The sequence below is a fragment of the Canis lupus genome, chromosome 18 (genome assembly GCF_048164855.1).
Source record: "Canis lupus baileyi chromosome 18, mCanLup2.hap1, whole genome shotgun sequence".
NCBI classification, from domain to species: domain Eukaryota; kingdom Metazoa; phylum Chordata; class Mammalia; order Carnivora; family Canidae; genus Canis; species Canis lupus.
Genome location: NC_132855.1, coordinates 48851670 through 48870833, shown reverse-complemented (window position 1 = coordinate 48870833; position 19164 = coordinate 48851670). Strand labels below are relative to the sequence as shown.

The following is a 19164-nucleotide window of genomic DNA, read 5'->3' as shown; positions in this document are numbered from 1 at the left end:
ACAGGCAGTGGGAGAAGCAGGCTCCATGCACCGGGAGCCCGACGTGGGATTCGATCCTGGGTCTCCAGGATGGCGCCCTCTGCCAAAGGTAGGCGCCAAACCACTGCGCCACCCAGGGATCCCAGCCAGGGGAATTTTAAAAAAGAAAACCATATCTGGGGGCATCACAATGCCAGATTTCAGGTTGGACTACAAAGCTGTGGTCATCAAGACAGTGTGGTACTGGCACAAAAACAGACACATAGATCAATGGAACAGAATAGAGAACCCAGAAGTGGACCCTGAACTTTATGGTCAACTAATATTCGATAAAGGAGGAAAGACTATCCACTGGAAGAAAGACAATTTCTTCAATAAATGGTGCTGGGAAAATTGGACATCCATTTGCAGAAGAATGAAACTAGACCACTCTCTTGCACCATACACAAAGATAAACTCAAAATGGATGAAAGATCTAAATGTGAGACAAGATTCCATCAAAATCCTAGAGGAGAACACAGGCAACACCCTTTTTGAACTCGGCCACAGTAACTTCTTGCAAGATACATCCACGAAGGCAAAAGAAACAAGAGCAAAAATGAACTATTGGGACTTCTTCAAGATAAGAAGCTTTTGCACAGCAAAGGATACAGTCAACAAAACTAAAAGACAACCTACAGAATGGGAGAAGATATTTGCAAATGACGTATCAGATAAAGGGCTAGTTTCCAAGATCTATAAAGAACTTATTAAACTCAACAGCAAAGAAACAAACAATCCAATCATGAAATGGGCAAAAGACATGAAGGGAAATCTCACGGAGGAAGACATAGACATGGCCAACACGCACATGAGAAAATGCTCTGCATCTCTTGCCATCAGGGAAATACAAATCAAAACCACAATGAGATACCACCTCACAGCAGTGAGAATGGGGAAAATTAACAAGGCAGGAAACCACAAATGTTGGAGAGGATGCGGAGAAAAGGGAACCCTCTTACACTGTTGGGAATGTGAACTGGTGCAGCCACTCTGGAAAACCGTGTGGAGGTTCCTCAAAGAGTTAAAAATAGACCTGCCCTACGACCCAGCATTGCACTGTTGGGGATTTACCCCAAAGATACAGATGCAATGAAGCCCTGGGACACCTGCGCCCTGATGTTTCTAGCAGCAATGTCCACAATAGCCAAACTGTGGAAGGAGCCTAGGTGTCCAACGAAAGATGAATGGATAAAGAAGATGTGGTTTATGTATACAATGGAATATTACTCAGCCATTAAAAACGACAAATACCCACCATTTGCTTCAACGTGGATGGAACTGGAGGGTATTATGCTGAGTGAAGTAAGTCAACGGAGAAGGACAAACATTATATGTTCTCATTCATTTGGGGAATATAAATAATAGTGAAAGGAAATATAAGGGAAGGGAGAAGAAATGTGTGGGAAATATCAGAAAGGGAGACAGAACATAGAGACTCCTAACTCTGGGAAATGAACTAGGGGTGGTGGAAGGGAAGGAGGGTGGGGGGGGTGAATGCATGACGGGCACTGAGGGGGAGACTTGACGGGATGAGCACTGGGTGTTATTCTGTATGTTGGTAAATTGAACACCAATAAAAAGTTAATTTATTAAAAAAAAGAAAAAAATTAATTGATTAAAAAAAAAAGAAAAGAAAGAGACACCATAAGCAGTAAGTCAAGTACCCTATATTATAGCCATGCAGTTTTTGTAAAAAGTGAATGGTATGTCTTAACCTTATGTGGACGTAGAGCACAGAACAATGGCAGTGCCTTAGGGATAGTTCCATTTATGTTGAATGTATACTTACAATAATCTAATATGAACTGCAATACACATATCCAGACGTTGGCTATGCTGTTTATTTCCCTAGACAAATAAAGTGCTGGATATCAAAAGATAAACTCATAACATGAGGACAGTGAATTGGAAATATCAGAAATGGTGTTTTTGAATGAACATTTGACCAGTCCTCCTCTTCCAGTAATAAAGAGCTAGTCATTTAATCTTTATAGGTTTACATAATAAAGAAGTTATAAGTGATTTGCACTGAGATACTTGTGGTTCAAAAAATTGATTAAAATCTTTGCTTGAATCATTTTTGAAAAATAAATGACTACTACTTCCCAGATATGTTTGCTTGTGGCTTAAAACTACTTAAAACTACTTAAATGATCATTTTTATTTCATTATGATTCGCCTTGCCAAAAACATTGTGCTCTTATCACAGCTTAAAGATCTACCTTTCCACATTATTAATGTATAATTTACCCCAATTCATGTGTCTTTTGTGAAAATATTATCACAAAAGCATTGTAAATCCCTAATCATCAGAGGTTTCTCCATCTTATACTTGTTACAAAACTTTGATAGAACATTCTGGTAAGTAACTGGGGCAAGAGGAGGAAAAATGGGTTTAAGTCTCATGAACTGTGATCAGAATCAGAATTTATTTAAAATTTAAGGAGTAGGAGGTCGGTGGGGGAAAGGGCGATGGGCATTATGGAGGACATTTATGTAATGAGCACTGGGTCTTATACACAATTGATAAATCACTAAATTCTACCCTTGAAACTAAGAATACAGTGTATGTTAACTAAATTGAATTCAAACAAAAATTTAAAAAAGAAGAAAAACGAAAGTAAACAAAAATAAAATAAAATTTAAGGAGTTATTCCTGCCAGGTGCTAATAACCAATTTTGTAAGAATTGGTTCCAAAAATATAGTACTGAATTAAAAATTAATATACATTTACTCTCTGGGCATTTTGTTTCCATTTTATTTTAATTGATTCTTTGAACTTTGTTGATTTAGATGGTGTCCTACCTTTTATAAAGTGTTCTACCGCCATCTAGTGTCAGCAAATAGAAATTTCACCATTTTAGTTCATAGATTTTTCGATTTATAAAATAATATTGAAAGTTTGTATGATTTTGATAATATAAGATATATAAAACATTTTCAGTGTCGATCCTTGAAGGAGGCAATAGTGGCTTTGTGAGAAATATAAACAAATTATACAAAATGGCACCTAATATTACTAGAAGTAATGCATTATATTTAATACTTAATAGGAATATTTATTGAGACATTTTATTTCTAAGTTACAAAAGAGGCAAATGATTGGCCATCTAATTTTTTAAATTTAAATTCCAATTAGTTAACCGGATTTACTCATTGAGGTTCTCCCCTCGTGACGACAATTTTAACAATATTTTCTGTGTAATCTATAGAAAGAAAAAATAGCTTAATATTTCTTCCAGCAACATCTAGAACATGAGCAACATCTGTTTGTTAGTGAGGGTCTCAGCTCATACTCTAGGATGTGGCATCTGTCACCTTTTTTTTAGGTAAACTTAATCTCTTTTTTTTCTTTTAAGTTTCATGTTTTTATTTAAATTCCAGTTAGTTACCACACAGTGTAATCCTGGTTTCAAGTATAGAATTTAATTATTAAACACTTCTATACAATCCCCTGCCTCCTTAACCCCCACCACTCATCCTGCCATTTCCTCTGGTAACCATCTGAAGTGAATATATTGTATTAAGGTCTAAGGATATGTCCTTATTTCATTAACCCTTTGATTCTTAAGACAAATTAATAGCCACAAAAAATTGTCAAAATATCCAGTTATTACTAGTTATTTGAACCCACCTGGTTCAAATTTTAACACAATGATTAAAGGAGTCACACAAAAACTCAGTTCTATGCTAATCACATTTCATAACAATGGCACATTTTGGATATGATCCTATGAGGAGTGAGATTAGCAGGTATTTTTAGAGCTGATTGTAATGTTCTGAGTTTCTAAAACTTGATCTTTGATCATTTACCACTTGTACAGGTGTAGATCATCTACCACTTTGTACATCTACCACTTTACAGGACAGTGCTGAAGTGTTTAAGTACTATCTATAGTCTCATTCTACTTAAATTCACACTTCTTGTTTCTCAGGTCTTTCCTGAAATCCAGCCTCACGTATCAAATTGCCTACCCTGTATTTCCACTTGAACACTAATGGGTATTTCATGATACACATGTTCAAAAACAGTAAATGAAATTTCCCCCAAATCTGCCCCACCTGTATTTTCCATTTCTGTTGCTGGTAATTCATACTTTATTTTCCAAAATCCCCAAATCTTCACTACTCTCTTGTGTCACACCCCACACTCACTGGCAACTTTCAAATGTAACTTGAAAAAAAAAAAGTAACTTGAATCTGATGACCTCACACCATGTCTACAGCTACCGTGTTGGCCTTAACCACCTGCAACAGACTCCTGGCTGGTGTCCCTCTTTTAATCCTTTCCCATCCATTCCCTCCTCCACAGTCTTAGCTCAATAAAGCACTGGAGTAATCATTTCAAAACATAGGTTTAATCATATTACTCAACTTCTTAAAACTTCCAGTGACTCTCATATCACCTTTCAGAAAGGCCAAAATGTTTACAATGGCCTACAGATCTGGCCTCCACATTGCCTCTCAGATATTATTTACTAATGTACTCCCTTATTCAATCTTTTCCAAGCCCTCTGTCCACCTTTTTACTTTTATTGTACACACTGTGGATACTTCCACCACTGTACTCCCTGCTTCATTTACCCCAGCTGCCCTGGACCCAGCCACGCATGGTTCTTTCCTTCTTGTCCTTCTGTCAGAATAATTAGACATCATCTTAAACAGAGATTTTCTGTAGCAATCTATTTATAACATCCTTGTTCCACTCTTCATGTCCCTTACTTTCTGTTTTATCTTCCATGGTACTTATCACTACTGAACATACCATTTATTATGACTCTGCTATTTGTTTGGTGACTGTCTCCATTGTCTAGAATATAAACTTTAGGAAAATACACAATATTTAACTCTTTCATTCACTGCTATATTCTCATACAAAGCACAGTAGCAGGCACTTCATAAATATCATGGCTGAATGAATGAATGGATGGATACAATCAGTTTTCACCTCAAAAATGCTCTGGATTGACTTCAGTGCAAGAATTATATAGCTTTTGTACAAATTAAATCAAGCATATATATTTTTTAAAAATATTGAACGTTATGATCTGATGTTACAAATATTAAACCCAGTACTCTCTAGGAAGGCAAAGATCTCTGTGGATTAATTCACAACACACAAAAGCAGGACTGTCCTCCAGGCAGATACTGTGTTTCATTCAATACTTTTATTGTTTCTAACTGAATACCTGGCTTTCTACCAGCTAAATACACAGTATCTTCTTTCATATGTAAATCCTTTCAAGCTGTGCAATAGTAGTTCAAGATAGGATGCAGTATGGCAGGTTGCAGGGGAAGGTCAACTGGTAGATGTGATTGAGGAGCTGAAACATGTGCTTCTGTGTTGCTAAGGTGTCTTCAGCTTCTCTTAAACATTTCATGCAACAAGCTGAGGAAGCCTAAGAAAAAAGTGTGTGTGAGTATGGTGACTTTAATGTTCTTTCTCTCTTTCTCCCTCTCATTTTTGTGAGTAACAAGTCATGTGTAGCAACTACTTTTTTGACATAAAGGCAATAATAAAACATCAGAACTAATTATTAATAAAGAATCAAACATATAAGAGAGAGACTATCTCTTTGTATATTGATTGATATGAAAATAACTGATATCTTGACATTATTGACTCCCTCTTTAGCTATATGTATTTGTCTTTTATTATTCAATATTTTCTAAACTCTATGATTAAGTTACAACTTACATTTGAATTAATCAAGACAAAGGGAAAACACTCTATATTTAATGGTATTTAGTACATTCACCTTATAACCTTAAATTGACTCAAATAATTGCCAAAGCACAGCATCATCTTTTATTTGTGTGCTAAACAATATTTTGGATAATATAAATACAGTGCATCTATTCTTATTAATACTAAAGATACCTTAATTAAAACTTTGAAAAACACCCCCTTAATTTCTTCTCTGAGAACTAGATAATTTTATGTATTTACCAAAATAAATAAGATTTCGCTGGATATTTTTTTATGTGAGGGGAGTGCAATTTTTCAATGTATATAATTTGTTTTCCACTTTTATTAAGATATAGTTGCATGCAGCAATTGGTAAGTTTAAGGTGTATAGCATAATTCATAATTATTGTGAAATAATTACTACAATAAGTTTAGGTTAACATCCACCATCTCCTATATATATAGCAAAAAAGAAGAAGAAAGAAAGAAAGAAAGAAAGAAAGAAAGAAAGAAAGAAAGAAAAGCAAAAGGAAAAAAAATATTTTTCTTTGTGATAAAAACTGTTAGGATCTACTCTCTTAAGAACATTCAGCTGATAATTGAGCCTGGGGGTCAGAAGAGGGATTTATGGGTTGGGTCATGAGGAAGTCTGGGGTTAATACTGGGGCGGGGGTCTGCGGGAGTCAGTAATTGGAGGCTTATGCGTTCTGATGGGATGTCTGTGGGATGAGTGTTGGGTCCGAGGCCGCCCCCAAGGTGAAGCCCCACCTCAGATGTTTTCTCAAACCTCCCATCACCCTGGATCCCTCGCGTCCTCAAGGAAGAAAACGTCCTTCGAATGTGAGAGCAAACAAATCTAAAGTTTGATGTCCAGAGAGGAGCATTGATGGTTTTCCTTCCAGGTTGATTTTGAACAAGCCTGGGATAACCCTATAGGAAACTATCTACCTTTCATGGGAATACTCACTTCTTGTGAATGAGTTCAGTCTTCTCTGTGTGACCCATCCTGGGACTGAGAAGAATTTACCAGACTGGTAAATGGCTCCTGGAGATATATCAGTCCTGATTCCTCACACCTCTGCTCTTTTGGAAGAAAAACAGAAAATGACCAAGTCTCATGGTCCATTGTCATTTGAGGATGTGGCTGTAGCTTTCACCAAGGAGGAGTGGCAGCAACTGGATCCTGCTCAGAGGACCCTATACAGAGATGTGATGCTGGAGAACTTCAGCCACCTGGTCTCATTGGGACATCCAGTTTCCAAACCAGATGTCATCTCAAAGTTGGAACAAGGAGAAGAGCCATGGATCATAAAGAGAGACATACCAAATTGGATCTATCCAGAGAGGGAGAATAGACTCGAAAATCCTCAATTGGATATGCTTGGAGGTGTTTCCTTCCATAAGGAGATATTGGAAAGTGTAACAAGAGATTGTTCATTGTACTCCATTTTTAAGGTCTGGCAGGATGATGACCAGGTGGAGAGAGATCAGGAAAATCAAAACAGACTTCTCAGGCAAGTCATGGCCATCAAACATAAAACAGTTGTTGAAGAGTCTGGCTATTCATTTAAGGCATTAGGAAAATTATTTCATGACTACACAGACCTAGATGCTTCAAAACAAAGACTGTGTAAATGTAACTCATTTGAAAAGAGCTTGGAACCTAATATAAAGTTATTTCATTGTACTAGGGGTTATGCAAGAAAAAACACTGATGAGAATTTTGGATGTGGGAGTACACTTATTTCTTCCTATTCTAAACATGAAAAAAATCAGAATGGGGTGAAACACTGTGAAGGTAGTCAATGTGGAAAAATTATCAGCAATAAACAATCTCTTATTCAAAATGTGAATAATGAAACTGGAGAGAAGACCTGTGTATGCATTGAATGTGGAAAATCTTTTCTAAAAAAGTCACAACTCCTAATACATCAACGAATTCATACTGGAGAGAAACCATATGATTGTGGTACATGTGGGAAAGCCTTCAGTGAGAAGTCACATCTCATTGTACATCAGAGAACTCATACTGGGGAGAAACCTTATGAATGTTCTGAATGTGGAAAAGCTTTCTCTCAGAAATCATCCCTCATTATACATCAGAGAGTTCACTCTGGAGAAAAACCATATGAATGTAGTGACTGTGGGAAAGCCTTCTGTGAGAAGTCACCCCTCATTATACATCACAGAATTCACACTGGAGAGAAACCTTATGAATGTAATCAATGTGGGAAGGCCTTCTCCCAGAAGTCAAAGCTGGTTATACATCATAGAGCTCATACTGGAGAGAAGCCATATGAATGTACTGAATGTGGGAAAGCCTTCTGTGAGAAGTCCCACCTCATTATACATAAAAGAATTCACACTGGGGAGAAACCTTACAAATGTGCTCAGTGTGAGGAAGCCTTCAGCAGAAAGTCAGAACTCATTATACATCAGATAATTCATACTGGGGAGAAACCTTATGAATGTACTGAATGTGGGAAGACCTTCTCCCGGAAGTCACAGCTCATCATACATCAGAGAACGCATACTGGAGAGAAACCTTATAAATGCAGTGAATGTGGAAAAGCCTTCTGTCAGCAGTCACACCTCATTGGACATCAGAGAATTCACACAGGAGAAAAACCTTATGTATGTAGTGAATGTGGAAAAGTCTTCTCTCAGAAGTCCCACCTCCCAGGGCATCAGCGCATTCATACATGAGAGAAACCATATGTATGTGCTGAATGTGGAAAGGCCTTTTCCCAGAAGTCAGACCTTGTTGTACATCGGAGAATTCATACTGGGGAGAAACCCTATCGGTGTGCTGTATGTGGGAAAGCATTCATTCAGAAGTCACAACTCACTGTACATCAGAGAATTCATACAGTGGTAAAATCATAAGAATGGGCTAAGCCCAGAAAAGTCTAAGGTATCTGCACAAGCCTTAATAAATAATACAAAGCTCATGGGTTTCATTAGTTTGATGGCATCTTTACTGATAAAATTTCACAAGCAAAATAAAGTTCCTAATGTGTTTAATTTTTTTATCAGAGATAATACAGACATCTCAGTTATATAAAGAATGGGCATTTTCATTATGGGATGGATGTAAGACTTTTGAGATTTGAACTGAATGATAAATATAACAAGTTACAAATATAGCTTATTTTGAAATTAGATATTTATGATTATGTTACATAATAGGAATTGGACATGTGGTAATATTATTAACATTAGCTTAGCATAATTATGACTGTGTAGTAATTCCCCATAGAGGACATGAAGAAAGCTTGAGTCAAAAGATGCTACAACCTAGTAACTGTGCTTGGAAAGATATGTTTCTCCTAAAGGTACCTATGAAATTATTCTTTTAGATAGATGGAAAGCTGGATTGATAAGTTTCAACAAATGTAGTCTTTTTGTTAAAAAAAAAAAAGAACATTCATAGGTACCACATATCAACGCTAACTATAGTTCACCAAGTGTGCATTACATTGATGGATAATTTTAATAGAAAAAATGCATTGTTATATTTTATATTGACTGCCAATAAGTCAGTAGTCCAGTTTAAACTTACTAAGGTTTACAGTATCCTCAGGAATCATAAATGTGGCCAACATTCCATGATATCTCCCCATTGTCTATTATCTTCACAACATTAGTAATTTCAAATAAAGTGTAATGTACTAGGAATCATGGAGACTCTAAAGGAGGGGAAAGAATGGTGTAGAGAATGACAACTGTTTTTGAAAGACAGTGAGGAAATAACTTGGGAGAAGTATCCAAAATTATATTGATTTATTTCAATAGTCTTAAGTATTGAATCTATATTCCTTTAACTATATGCTCTAAATGGAAGCATACATGGAGAAATTATTCCTTTTTGGATTTTTTATGGCAAAATAGAACATATTAAATTTCTTATTTAACTACAGATAAATTAATATTTATGGTTGATTTCATTTACCTTTAACTTCTAATTCTTTTTTATTACAGTTATTTTTTAACAGAACTCAAAACAGTTAATAAAAACAGTTAAAAATAATAAAAAAGTTAATAAAAACACTTTTCCCTATAGTTTTATCTTCATTGTTAATTCTTCTTTCTTATAATACATTTACTCAGGAAACTATTTCAGTGATGTAGAAGACAAACTGCCAACATTCATAGAATAATGTATTTTGTGTTACTCAGTAATCTACTCAGGGAGAATATTAATATATTAGCATCGTAAAAATATTAAAAATGGGAAACTAATAATAGAAATTCTAGATTTTAACTGATTTCAAAATTCACTAAGTATATGAAAAGAGGCTGTCAAAAGCAATTTCTACAGAATGACCAAAAATGAGCTGTAATGTTATAATGAGATAGTATAACTTCTTGTAGTAGAATAGGATTAAGAAATCACTGGAGGTTATTCTTTATCCCTCTCAAAAAAAAAAAAAAAAAGAAAAAAAGAAAAAAGAAAACTAAGGAAATTGAAGCAAAACAAATTTTTAAAAAATACCTCATATGAATAGGGGTTAATGATTAGAAGTTTGACTATACAGTTTTATGAATGACATAAAATATAGTGAGGTTTTATAGGGATATGAAAATATCAAAACTTAATACTTTGAGGATGAATAATGATAATTTTTCCTTTTTTAGTTATATTTGCATTTATATATTTTTTATATTTTATTTATTTATTTTTTTAATAATAAATTTATTTTTTATTGGTGTTCAATTTGCCAACATACAGAATAGCACCCAGTACTCATCCCGTCAAGTGCCCCCCTCAGTGCCCGTCACCCAGTCACCCCCACTCCCCGCCCTCCTCCCCTTCCACCACCCCTAGTTCGTTTCCCAGAGTTAGGAGTCTTCATGTTCTGTCTCCCTTTTTGATATTTTTTATATTTTAAATGTTGTATCTATTTAGATATTTTAGATAACACAAAAAAAGAATTAAATATTGGAAACAAATATGACTTTAGTATTAAAATTATCTTTGTGTTAAGCAATATTCTTTTAATATATTCCATTCAATTCCTTATCTTTCCCATAATTTTGGTACATTCAAGAAAATAAACTCATAATTTTATATGGTATTACTTTTAGGTGATTCATACCAAATGTGATCTGATTTTTAGCAGAATAGTATTGTTATATGTGTTTCTTTGTACTTTCTATTCTCATCTCAAATTATTGCTTAAATGAGGTGTTAATCAAGTTTTCATGTGATTTTGTATGTTTATATAGCTAGTTTCCTAGCTAGCATATCACCTAGCAGATGATTTGATACATAGAAAGTATTTGGTTAGTATTTAGTAATTTAAGTTCAAAAAAAGGAAAAACAATATTTTGTAGAGAATAGGTCTAATGGTTTCAAAGTATAAGTGCCTTCTCAATTCTGTAAGTTATCACTATTCTTCATAGTAAGTAAAGGAGCAGTGAATTATCAAATATTAACTCCTCAGCACCAAGGACCAAGAATCACTTTAATTTGCCCCTTATAATAATGATGTTGAAAAATTTGTTTGACTGCTTTGTTTGATGCTAAATACTTAAGTAAACCTAGAATCTATATACACAGGAGGTTGTGATGGAAACAAAACTTACAGTTGAAAATCCTTTGATTTTACAGCTTTGGATTTCACTGTTTACAGAGCACATTTGTCATCAGCATTGGTCTATAAATGGAGCCATTTCCTATTGGTACTCTCACATTATGCCAGCTCTTATGCTTTAGAGGATTTTTGAAATCAAATTGTGAAGACTATGCTATTTCCTTTATTAATGTTCTATTCTTTGTGCTGTGCTAATTATTGTAGATGCTCTGGAATCCCTATGTTTTGGAACAGAAACTAAGATTCAAGGTGATTAAGTAGCTTGTTCAATGTCATAGAATTACTAATAATTACAGAAAATTAAGAAACAGAAAACAGAATTAACCAGCTTGTGGTTGGATAGTCTTAGATGTGATGGTCCTCAGGATCAATTTGATGGAATGAATGATGTCACAAAAGACCCAGTCACAGTCTTAAACTTTACTCTCTACGATATCTTAATTCTAAACCTAGCTTCCCTTTTGGTAAAATTATCATCATCAAAGCTCTCCAGGATTACTTACATACCTGACTAGAAAGGGAGAAAGAGGATCATTCCCCCAGTCACTAAACAAAAACATTCATTTTCACTCTGAGTCACCTTGGATCATATTAACTTTTAATTACCTTGATAAAGGGTTGGGGTTTTCAGATTATATTGGCAAAGGACTCTCTCTGAAGTTGTGATTATTGTCAATCTGCTTCAAACTTTATGTCTACAAATGGAAAAGAGATGTCCTCAAAGAAAAATCTGAAGGCTTTGGGAAATAGAGATCTGTGGGTGATTTGTATTTTTCTCTGTAGCTAGTAAATGATGACTGGATCTCCAATCTAATCTTGACCTATCTGTTCAATATAGATATATGGAGATAGATATAGATATAGATGATATAGATATAGATATAAATACAGATATATCTTCATTTTATGAACTAAATATACTAAGGAACTATCAAAAAAGTGTCTATGCCCCTGGAATTGAAGAACTTCTTAAAGAAAGGTACACATCTACTTAACCAGTTGTGAGCTTACTGGTACTTTCATGAATATACAAATGAATTTGATAATAAACACATCAGGTGCCTGGGTGGCTCATCTCGTTGAGTGGTAGACTCTTGATTTTGGCTCAGGTCATGATCTAAGGGTCTTGGGATTAAGCCCAGTTTGGTGAGACTACTTGAAGATTCTCTCTCTCTCTCTCTCTCAATTAAATATTTTTTAAAAAGATAATATCATTACTAATTTTTTCTGTTTTTATTCTTTATGGAATATCTTTTCATTGCATACAATATTAAATAGGAATAGAGATGAGGGAGCAAGACCTTGAAGCAGATCCAATATGTTTAATGGAAAAAAATGTGCTTTTAACATTTCTACTTATTAAGTAGTATGTAGGGAGGTCTGAAGTTTAAAGATTTTATTTATTTATTTATTTGAGAGGGAGAGACAGAGATAGTGACAGGGATAGCAAGAAAGAGCACAAGTGGGGAAGAGAGGGAGAAGCAGGCTCCCTGCTAATCAGGGGGCCTGACTAGGGACTGGATCCCAAGACTCTGAGATCATGACCTGAGCCAAAGGCAGAGCTTTAACTGACTGAGCTGCCCAGGCACTCCTGAAGGTCTGAAGTTTAAATTCACAATAATTTCAAACCAATAAGATTATTTTTAAAAAAAATATGATTTGGGGCTAAAATAGAATAGGCCCTGTCTGTCTCTCTTCCTTCTTTCTTCTCTGATGCTACACATACAGAGAAATATCTAGGATAGAAATAGGCATAGCTATGGTGTTAGTTTGGATCATAAATGTACCATTTTAAACATCAGAAAATTTTCCTAAATTAGAAGCAGACTATTGAGAAATTCCTACAAGAAATATCCACTCAGCTTCTGTTTAAGTAATTCTATGGAATCAAAGCACACTCAGATGAAGCAATCTGAAGAAAAAATTTAAAGCTATAACCCAACCAGTATAATATAAAGTATCAGGAAAGGGGAAGCCACTGAGAGTTATTAAACTGGAAATTGATGATACAATAGCATCTGAGAAGAATCCTACTAGCTGTTCAAGGTTAGAAGAACAAGAACCTAAAGAAAAGTAATCTACAAAGCTGTTGTAATGGTTCATATGTGAGTTGAAAAGTGTCTATATTTGAGTTGTTACTTCTAAAGAAGAAGGCAATGGATAAATTTATAAGACAACACTCAATATCATCTTCATAAAAAAACCAACTATTTAGAACATAAATCATGTTAAACTCCCCGGCTCAAAAGCCTCTGGTCACAATCACCTTGATTGTCTACAAGGTTTAGTATGTCCTTGCTTCTGTCAAAAATTTCTAGCACTGTTACCTTTTCTCATATAATTCTATCTCTACTGAGTTTTGCTATTCAGGAGGACATCAGGAAGGTTTGGCACTTGCTGTTTCATCTTGTGAAAAATTTTAACAAATATACACATGACTTCTTCCTTCACTTCAAACAGATCTATGTTTTCATGCCACTTTCAAATACCCAGAGTCTACTCTACCAGAAAGAACAATTCCCATCACACTCTGTCATCTCACTTCACTTTATTTATTTTAGAACATTTATTACTACATGATTTTATTTTTGCTTACTGTCTTTTTTATTCATGGGAATGCAAGTTCTATGAATGCAGGAATCTCATTTGTATGTTCATTACTATGCATGGACTATGAATGAAGCTCAATAAACATTTGCTAAGTGAATAAATGACTATGTATAGCTATGTATCTATATCTCTATGTCCATATGCATTTGTATATCTAGCTATACTTTTCTATTTTACACTTTCATATAAGTAATCTCATTTAATCTTTGTAATCTTTTATGCAATTCTATTATTATTATACCGATTTTATAAGGAAGTTTAAAAATTTGCCTACATTCGTACTAAGTTCTGAATTTCAGACTTTTTGACACCAAAGTACTTTTTAAATTATATAGTCTGAATACTCTTGAGTACCCTTAAATTTATCTTGTTGTATATTTTTACCTGATTTTTAAAGCCTGCTGAGATTTTAAATTTGCTTAAGTGTATAGTTACATAAGAAAAAAAATACCACCATGATATTGCTATCAAAACATCATTTTAAATAGACTTCAATATTAATACTTTATACATTATATATAAAATAATGTTTTCTAAAATAATTTTATTTTTATACATTTTTATTTAAATATACTTAAAATTTAAGTCATTTAAATTTTATTTATTTATTCATAAGAGACACAGAGATAGGCAGAGACACAGGCAGAGAGAGAAGCAGGTTCCCCAAGGAAAGCCTGATGTGGGACTTGATCCCAGGACCCCAGGATCACACCCTGAGCCCAAGGCAGATGCTCAACTACTAAGCCACCCAGACATCCCTATATGCAGGGTTTTAGACTTCTGTTTCACTAAACATTATGTAATTTCCTCCTTTGGACTAAATGTTAAACAATTTATTTTCCTTGTTTCTTTTTGTTTTTTTAAAGATTTACTTGAGAGAGAGAGAGATAGAGAGAGAGAATACACACACATATATTCATGAGGGGGGAGGGACAGAGGAAGAGCATCTTCAAGCAGAATCCCCCTGAGCTCAGAGCCCCATGTTGAGCTTAAGCCTCTGTCCCTGAGATCATGACCTGATTGGAAACCAAGAGTCAGACGATTTAACAACTGAGCCATGCAGGTGCCCTTCTTTGTTTCCTATCTTATGTGAGCTGTCTTTATTACTTTTTCCTTTTTCTATTATGTTTGGCATTCTGCTTACTCTCTGTCAGTTGTTCCATCTGTATAAGCAACTCCTGCTTCATTTCCACCAAGTAACCCTTTTTTAACTACATTTATTCATTTATCAGTATATTTCACTCTCATGTTTCACATATGGAAACTGATACACACATAGTTGTAAGGATTTTTTTTTTTCATTTTTTGATTTTTGTTTGGTTTTGCTTTACATGATACGGTCATGTGATGCATACTCTACTTGCTTTTCTCACACAGCTCTACTTTGAAAATATTTCTCAATTGGTACAGCTCTAATTTATAATTTTAAAGGGCTGGAAAATATTTTATGGATGTAACTGATTTTATTTATCTTTTCCTTTAGTGATGGCTATTCTCCTTTCACTTATTTTCTTGTGTTTTTTCCTTGTTGTTTTATTATTCCTGCTTTTCCATCCATCCTTCCTTCCATTTTAATCTCTCTCCTTTTGTCTCTTTCATCAGTGAATAAGATATATGTCTTTATATTTGAGATTTTTTTTTTCATTTCTTTCCTATGGAGTTTCTATGGAATAAATTGTCAAATGGGTTTGGGAAAACATTTTTAAAAGTTAAATTTATAGCACATATATTTACATATTTAATCATTCTATTGTAAATTTAGACTTATTTTGCAAAGTAACACTGCAACAAATATTCTGATACATAATTCTTTCTATTCTTATATATAAATAAATCCATTGTTATTTCCATAAGATATATACTATGCTTGGAAATTATAAAAAGAGTATAAATTATTTCAAAGCTCTTGTTCCTTAATGCCAAGCTATTTTGTACACTCACCTACCACTGTTTTATCAGACCAACACCATCCAGCATTTATTCATTCAACAAATATATAATGTATAACTCTCATGTGCTAGATTTAATTACTTGCTTTTCAGTCTTTTCAAATGAGATAGTAAAAATTGGTATTTTATATTTGTTCTAACATTTATCACTGACTGGATTTTTTCAAGTTTACTGCCCTGTTCCTCTATGAATGCCTTACTTATATTCTACCTTTTATTAATCTATGCATTTAACAGATATTAATTGTGCAGCTATATTGGGGCAGCCTTCCTACTTAGCATGGGAATACAGGATCAATAAGACAAATCAATTTCATGATTTCACAGAGCATATATTCCCTGGGGTTGGAAGAGGCAGAAAAATGAATAAGTAGCCAAGTAAATATCTAAAGTAAGAGTTTGGGATATAAAAGCTTACAATGGCTATTTGGCACCCAAGTAAATTTCATTTACATAATTTACACTTCCATAATTCAATGGAGAAGTCAACACTAAAAATGTTGGTTTTCCATTTGGGGTGTTAGTAAATTATAAAGTCTTGGCAGATTTGGGGGACATTGGGGCAGCCTGGGTGGCTCAGTGGTTTAGCGCATGCCTTCGGCCCAGGGCATGATCCTGGAGACCCGGGATGGGAGCCTGCGTGGAGCCTGCTTCTCCCTCTGCCTGTGTCTCTGCCTCTCTCATTCTCTCTTTCTCTCTCTCTCTCTGTATCTCTCATGAATAAATAAATAAAATCTTAAAAAAAAGATTTGGGGGACATTGGATTCTAAAAATGTATTTGATGCCGCCAACTATATTCTAAATTTTATCTATGTGTTTGAGCAGTTTCTTGAGCTACTGTTGCTGGCTGAAGTATGAGGTATATCTATCTATAACTGCTAAGTCTCTGTATTAAGGGTTCTCCTAATGGAAAAACCTAGGGCACAACTTTTATTCTCTTCTGCTGAGTAAGAGGGAGCCAAATATAGAGGTTTAAAACCCCAAATTTCTAAGTAAAACATTACCCATGCTGGGGATCATTGGAAGGGTGGCATCAGCCTGTAATGAGTCCTATGTTTGGTATCCTTGCTGGTCTTTTTGACCTCAACTCATTATGAATTTTTTTGTTACCTCCAAAGTAAACAAAGCTATATTTTGAAGCTGGACCTGATTAGAAATAAAGGCTTCCTCAAGATTTTTGATGAGTGACAAAAACCTATTGTTTAGACTTTCCTCCCTCATAGGATTATTCCTAGTAAGATATCATAGCATTTGGACTTATACCCCAAAGATTTATAAAGCTGTAACTGAGCACTTTACAGGACCCACCAGCAGAAATGAAGAAACAGCAATCCTAAGAATAGACAAAATAGAAGGCAAAGAAAACTCAGAGAAATATGGAGTATTAAGAGAGAATTCAATCACAAAATAAAACAAATATTTTATGTTTAAAATACCCACATTGAAAAAATTAGTAGATGAATAATGGGATTGCCATTATTTAGGTCTGTTTGTGGCCTGAACAATCAATGAAAGAAACATTTTTATACATAAGAAAAATTAAAAGTGTTGTAATCAAGAGAGAAAAGCAAGTGTCCTAGAAGACTAATGCAGAGGATAAAACATGGAACAAATGGAAGATAAAAATTAATTAAAGATAGTATTTCTATGAACTAAAGACTTGAATTCATAGAATGAAAACAGTCTCAAATTTTCAGAAGAAAGAGGAGAAAAGAACACCTAGATACACAATACAAAGATTCCTTACTTCAGTATGATAATATCTTACAATTTTTTTCAGATCTTTAAATTTTTAAGGTTTTCTTTTTAAAGATTTATTTATTTATTTGAGAGAGACTGAGAGAGCATGACCAGAGAAGCAGACTCCCAGCTGTGCAGGGAGCCCAATATGGGACTTGATCCCAGGACCCTGAGATCACAATCTGAGCTGGGGGCTCAGCTTAGCCCTTAACCGACTGAGCCACCCAGGCACACTCTTTCAGATCTTTTTAAATGAAGAGAATGAAACTCATTATTCTCATCTATGACACTAAAAATTAAAGACATTGAAATGACATGTAAAGACAACTACTAAATGAAAAGAGACCAAAATTTTTTACCTAACAAAGGCAACAGTTCCCTGTCATAAAAAAGAGAGTGGAAAAAGGCATACATAGAGTCATAGCATGTATGCCATTTAGAGTAAGAAGCATGAGTCTTAAGAAATATTTAGGCGAATTCCCTAAACAATAACAACAACAAAATGATCAGACCTCTTAGATTAGGAAGATAAAGAGAATAGGTTACCATGGGTAGCAATACATACCACTTAATCTACATAGATGACTAGGAGTGTTTAATTTGAGTTCTGAATTAGGATTCTTGAAATGGATGCTCTACTATTTGTCCTTACAAAGGTCAAATTTATAATTACTGGAAAATTTTAAAAGGTTTTAAGTATTAAACATTTAAAATTAGAGATGCATGCATAATTTCTAATGAAACTTTTAGAGATTTTGCAGTTTGTCTAATATTTAGTAAGAATACATTTATCAATTATTACTTTTATTTTTATATTTACCACATAATTCAACCAAGTAGTTGTACACTTATACAAAATAGACATAGAACAATCTATAGCCAAATATTTATTTCTCTTATTTCAAAAGAATCCCTAAATGTATATAAAATGTTTATCATTTCACTGTATGAAATTCCAAGTTCACGGGATCCCTGGGTGGCGCAGCGGTTTGGCGCCTGCCTTTGGCCCAGGGCGTGATCCTGGAGACCCGGGATCGAATCCCACATCGGGCTCCCGGTGCATGGAGCCTGCTTCTCCCTCTGCCTGTGTCTCTGCCTCTCTCTCTTTCTCTCTGTGTGACTATCATAAATAAATAAAAATTTAAAAAAAAAAAAAAAAAAAAAAGAAATTCCAAGTTCACAAATGAATAACAAAAACAAAATTATGACTGACTTGTTTTTATACTATTTTCATTTTTTTCAGATAAATGCAATTTATTTTTATTTAGGTATGATTGGTTTTATTTATTTATTTATTATTTATTTATTTATTTATTTATTTATTTTATTTTTTATTGGTGTTCAATTTACCAACATACAGAATAACCCCCAGTGCCCGCCACCCATTCACTCCCACCCCCCGCCCTCCTCCCCTTCTACCACCCCTAGTTCGTTTCCCAGAGTTAGCAGTCTTTACGTTCTGTCTCCCTTTCTGATATTTCCCACACATTTCTTCTCCCTTCCCTTATATTCCCTTCCACTATTATTTATATTCCCCAAATGAGTGAGAACATATAA

The 19164-nt window shown here is 34.4% G+C and overlaps 1 protein-coding gene and 1 long non-coding RNA gene across 3 annotated transcripts in view; one reads left to right on the top strand and one right to left on the bottom strand.

Moving 5' to 3' along the window:
* LOC140609171 (uncharacterized) overlaps positions 1-19164 on the bottom strand; it is a 219864-nt gene that overhangs the window by 125165 nt on the left and 75535 nt on the right. The window lies entirely within an intron of this gene.
* LOC140609167 (uncharacterized) lies at positions 6453-8597 on the top strand. Its single transcript, XM_072784412.1, is given in 1 exon segment — positions 6453-8597. A coding segment is annotated over 1 exon segment (1848 nt). The 5' UTR covers positions 6453-6749.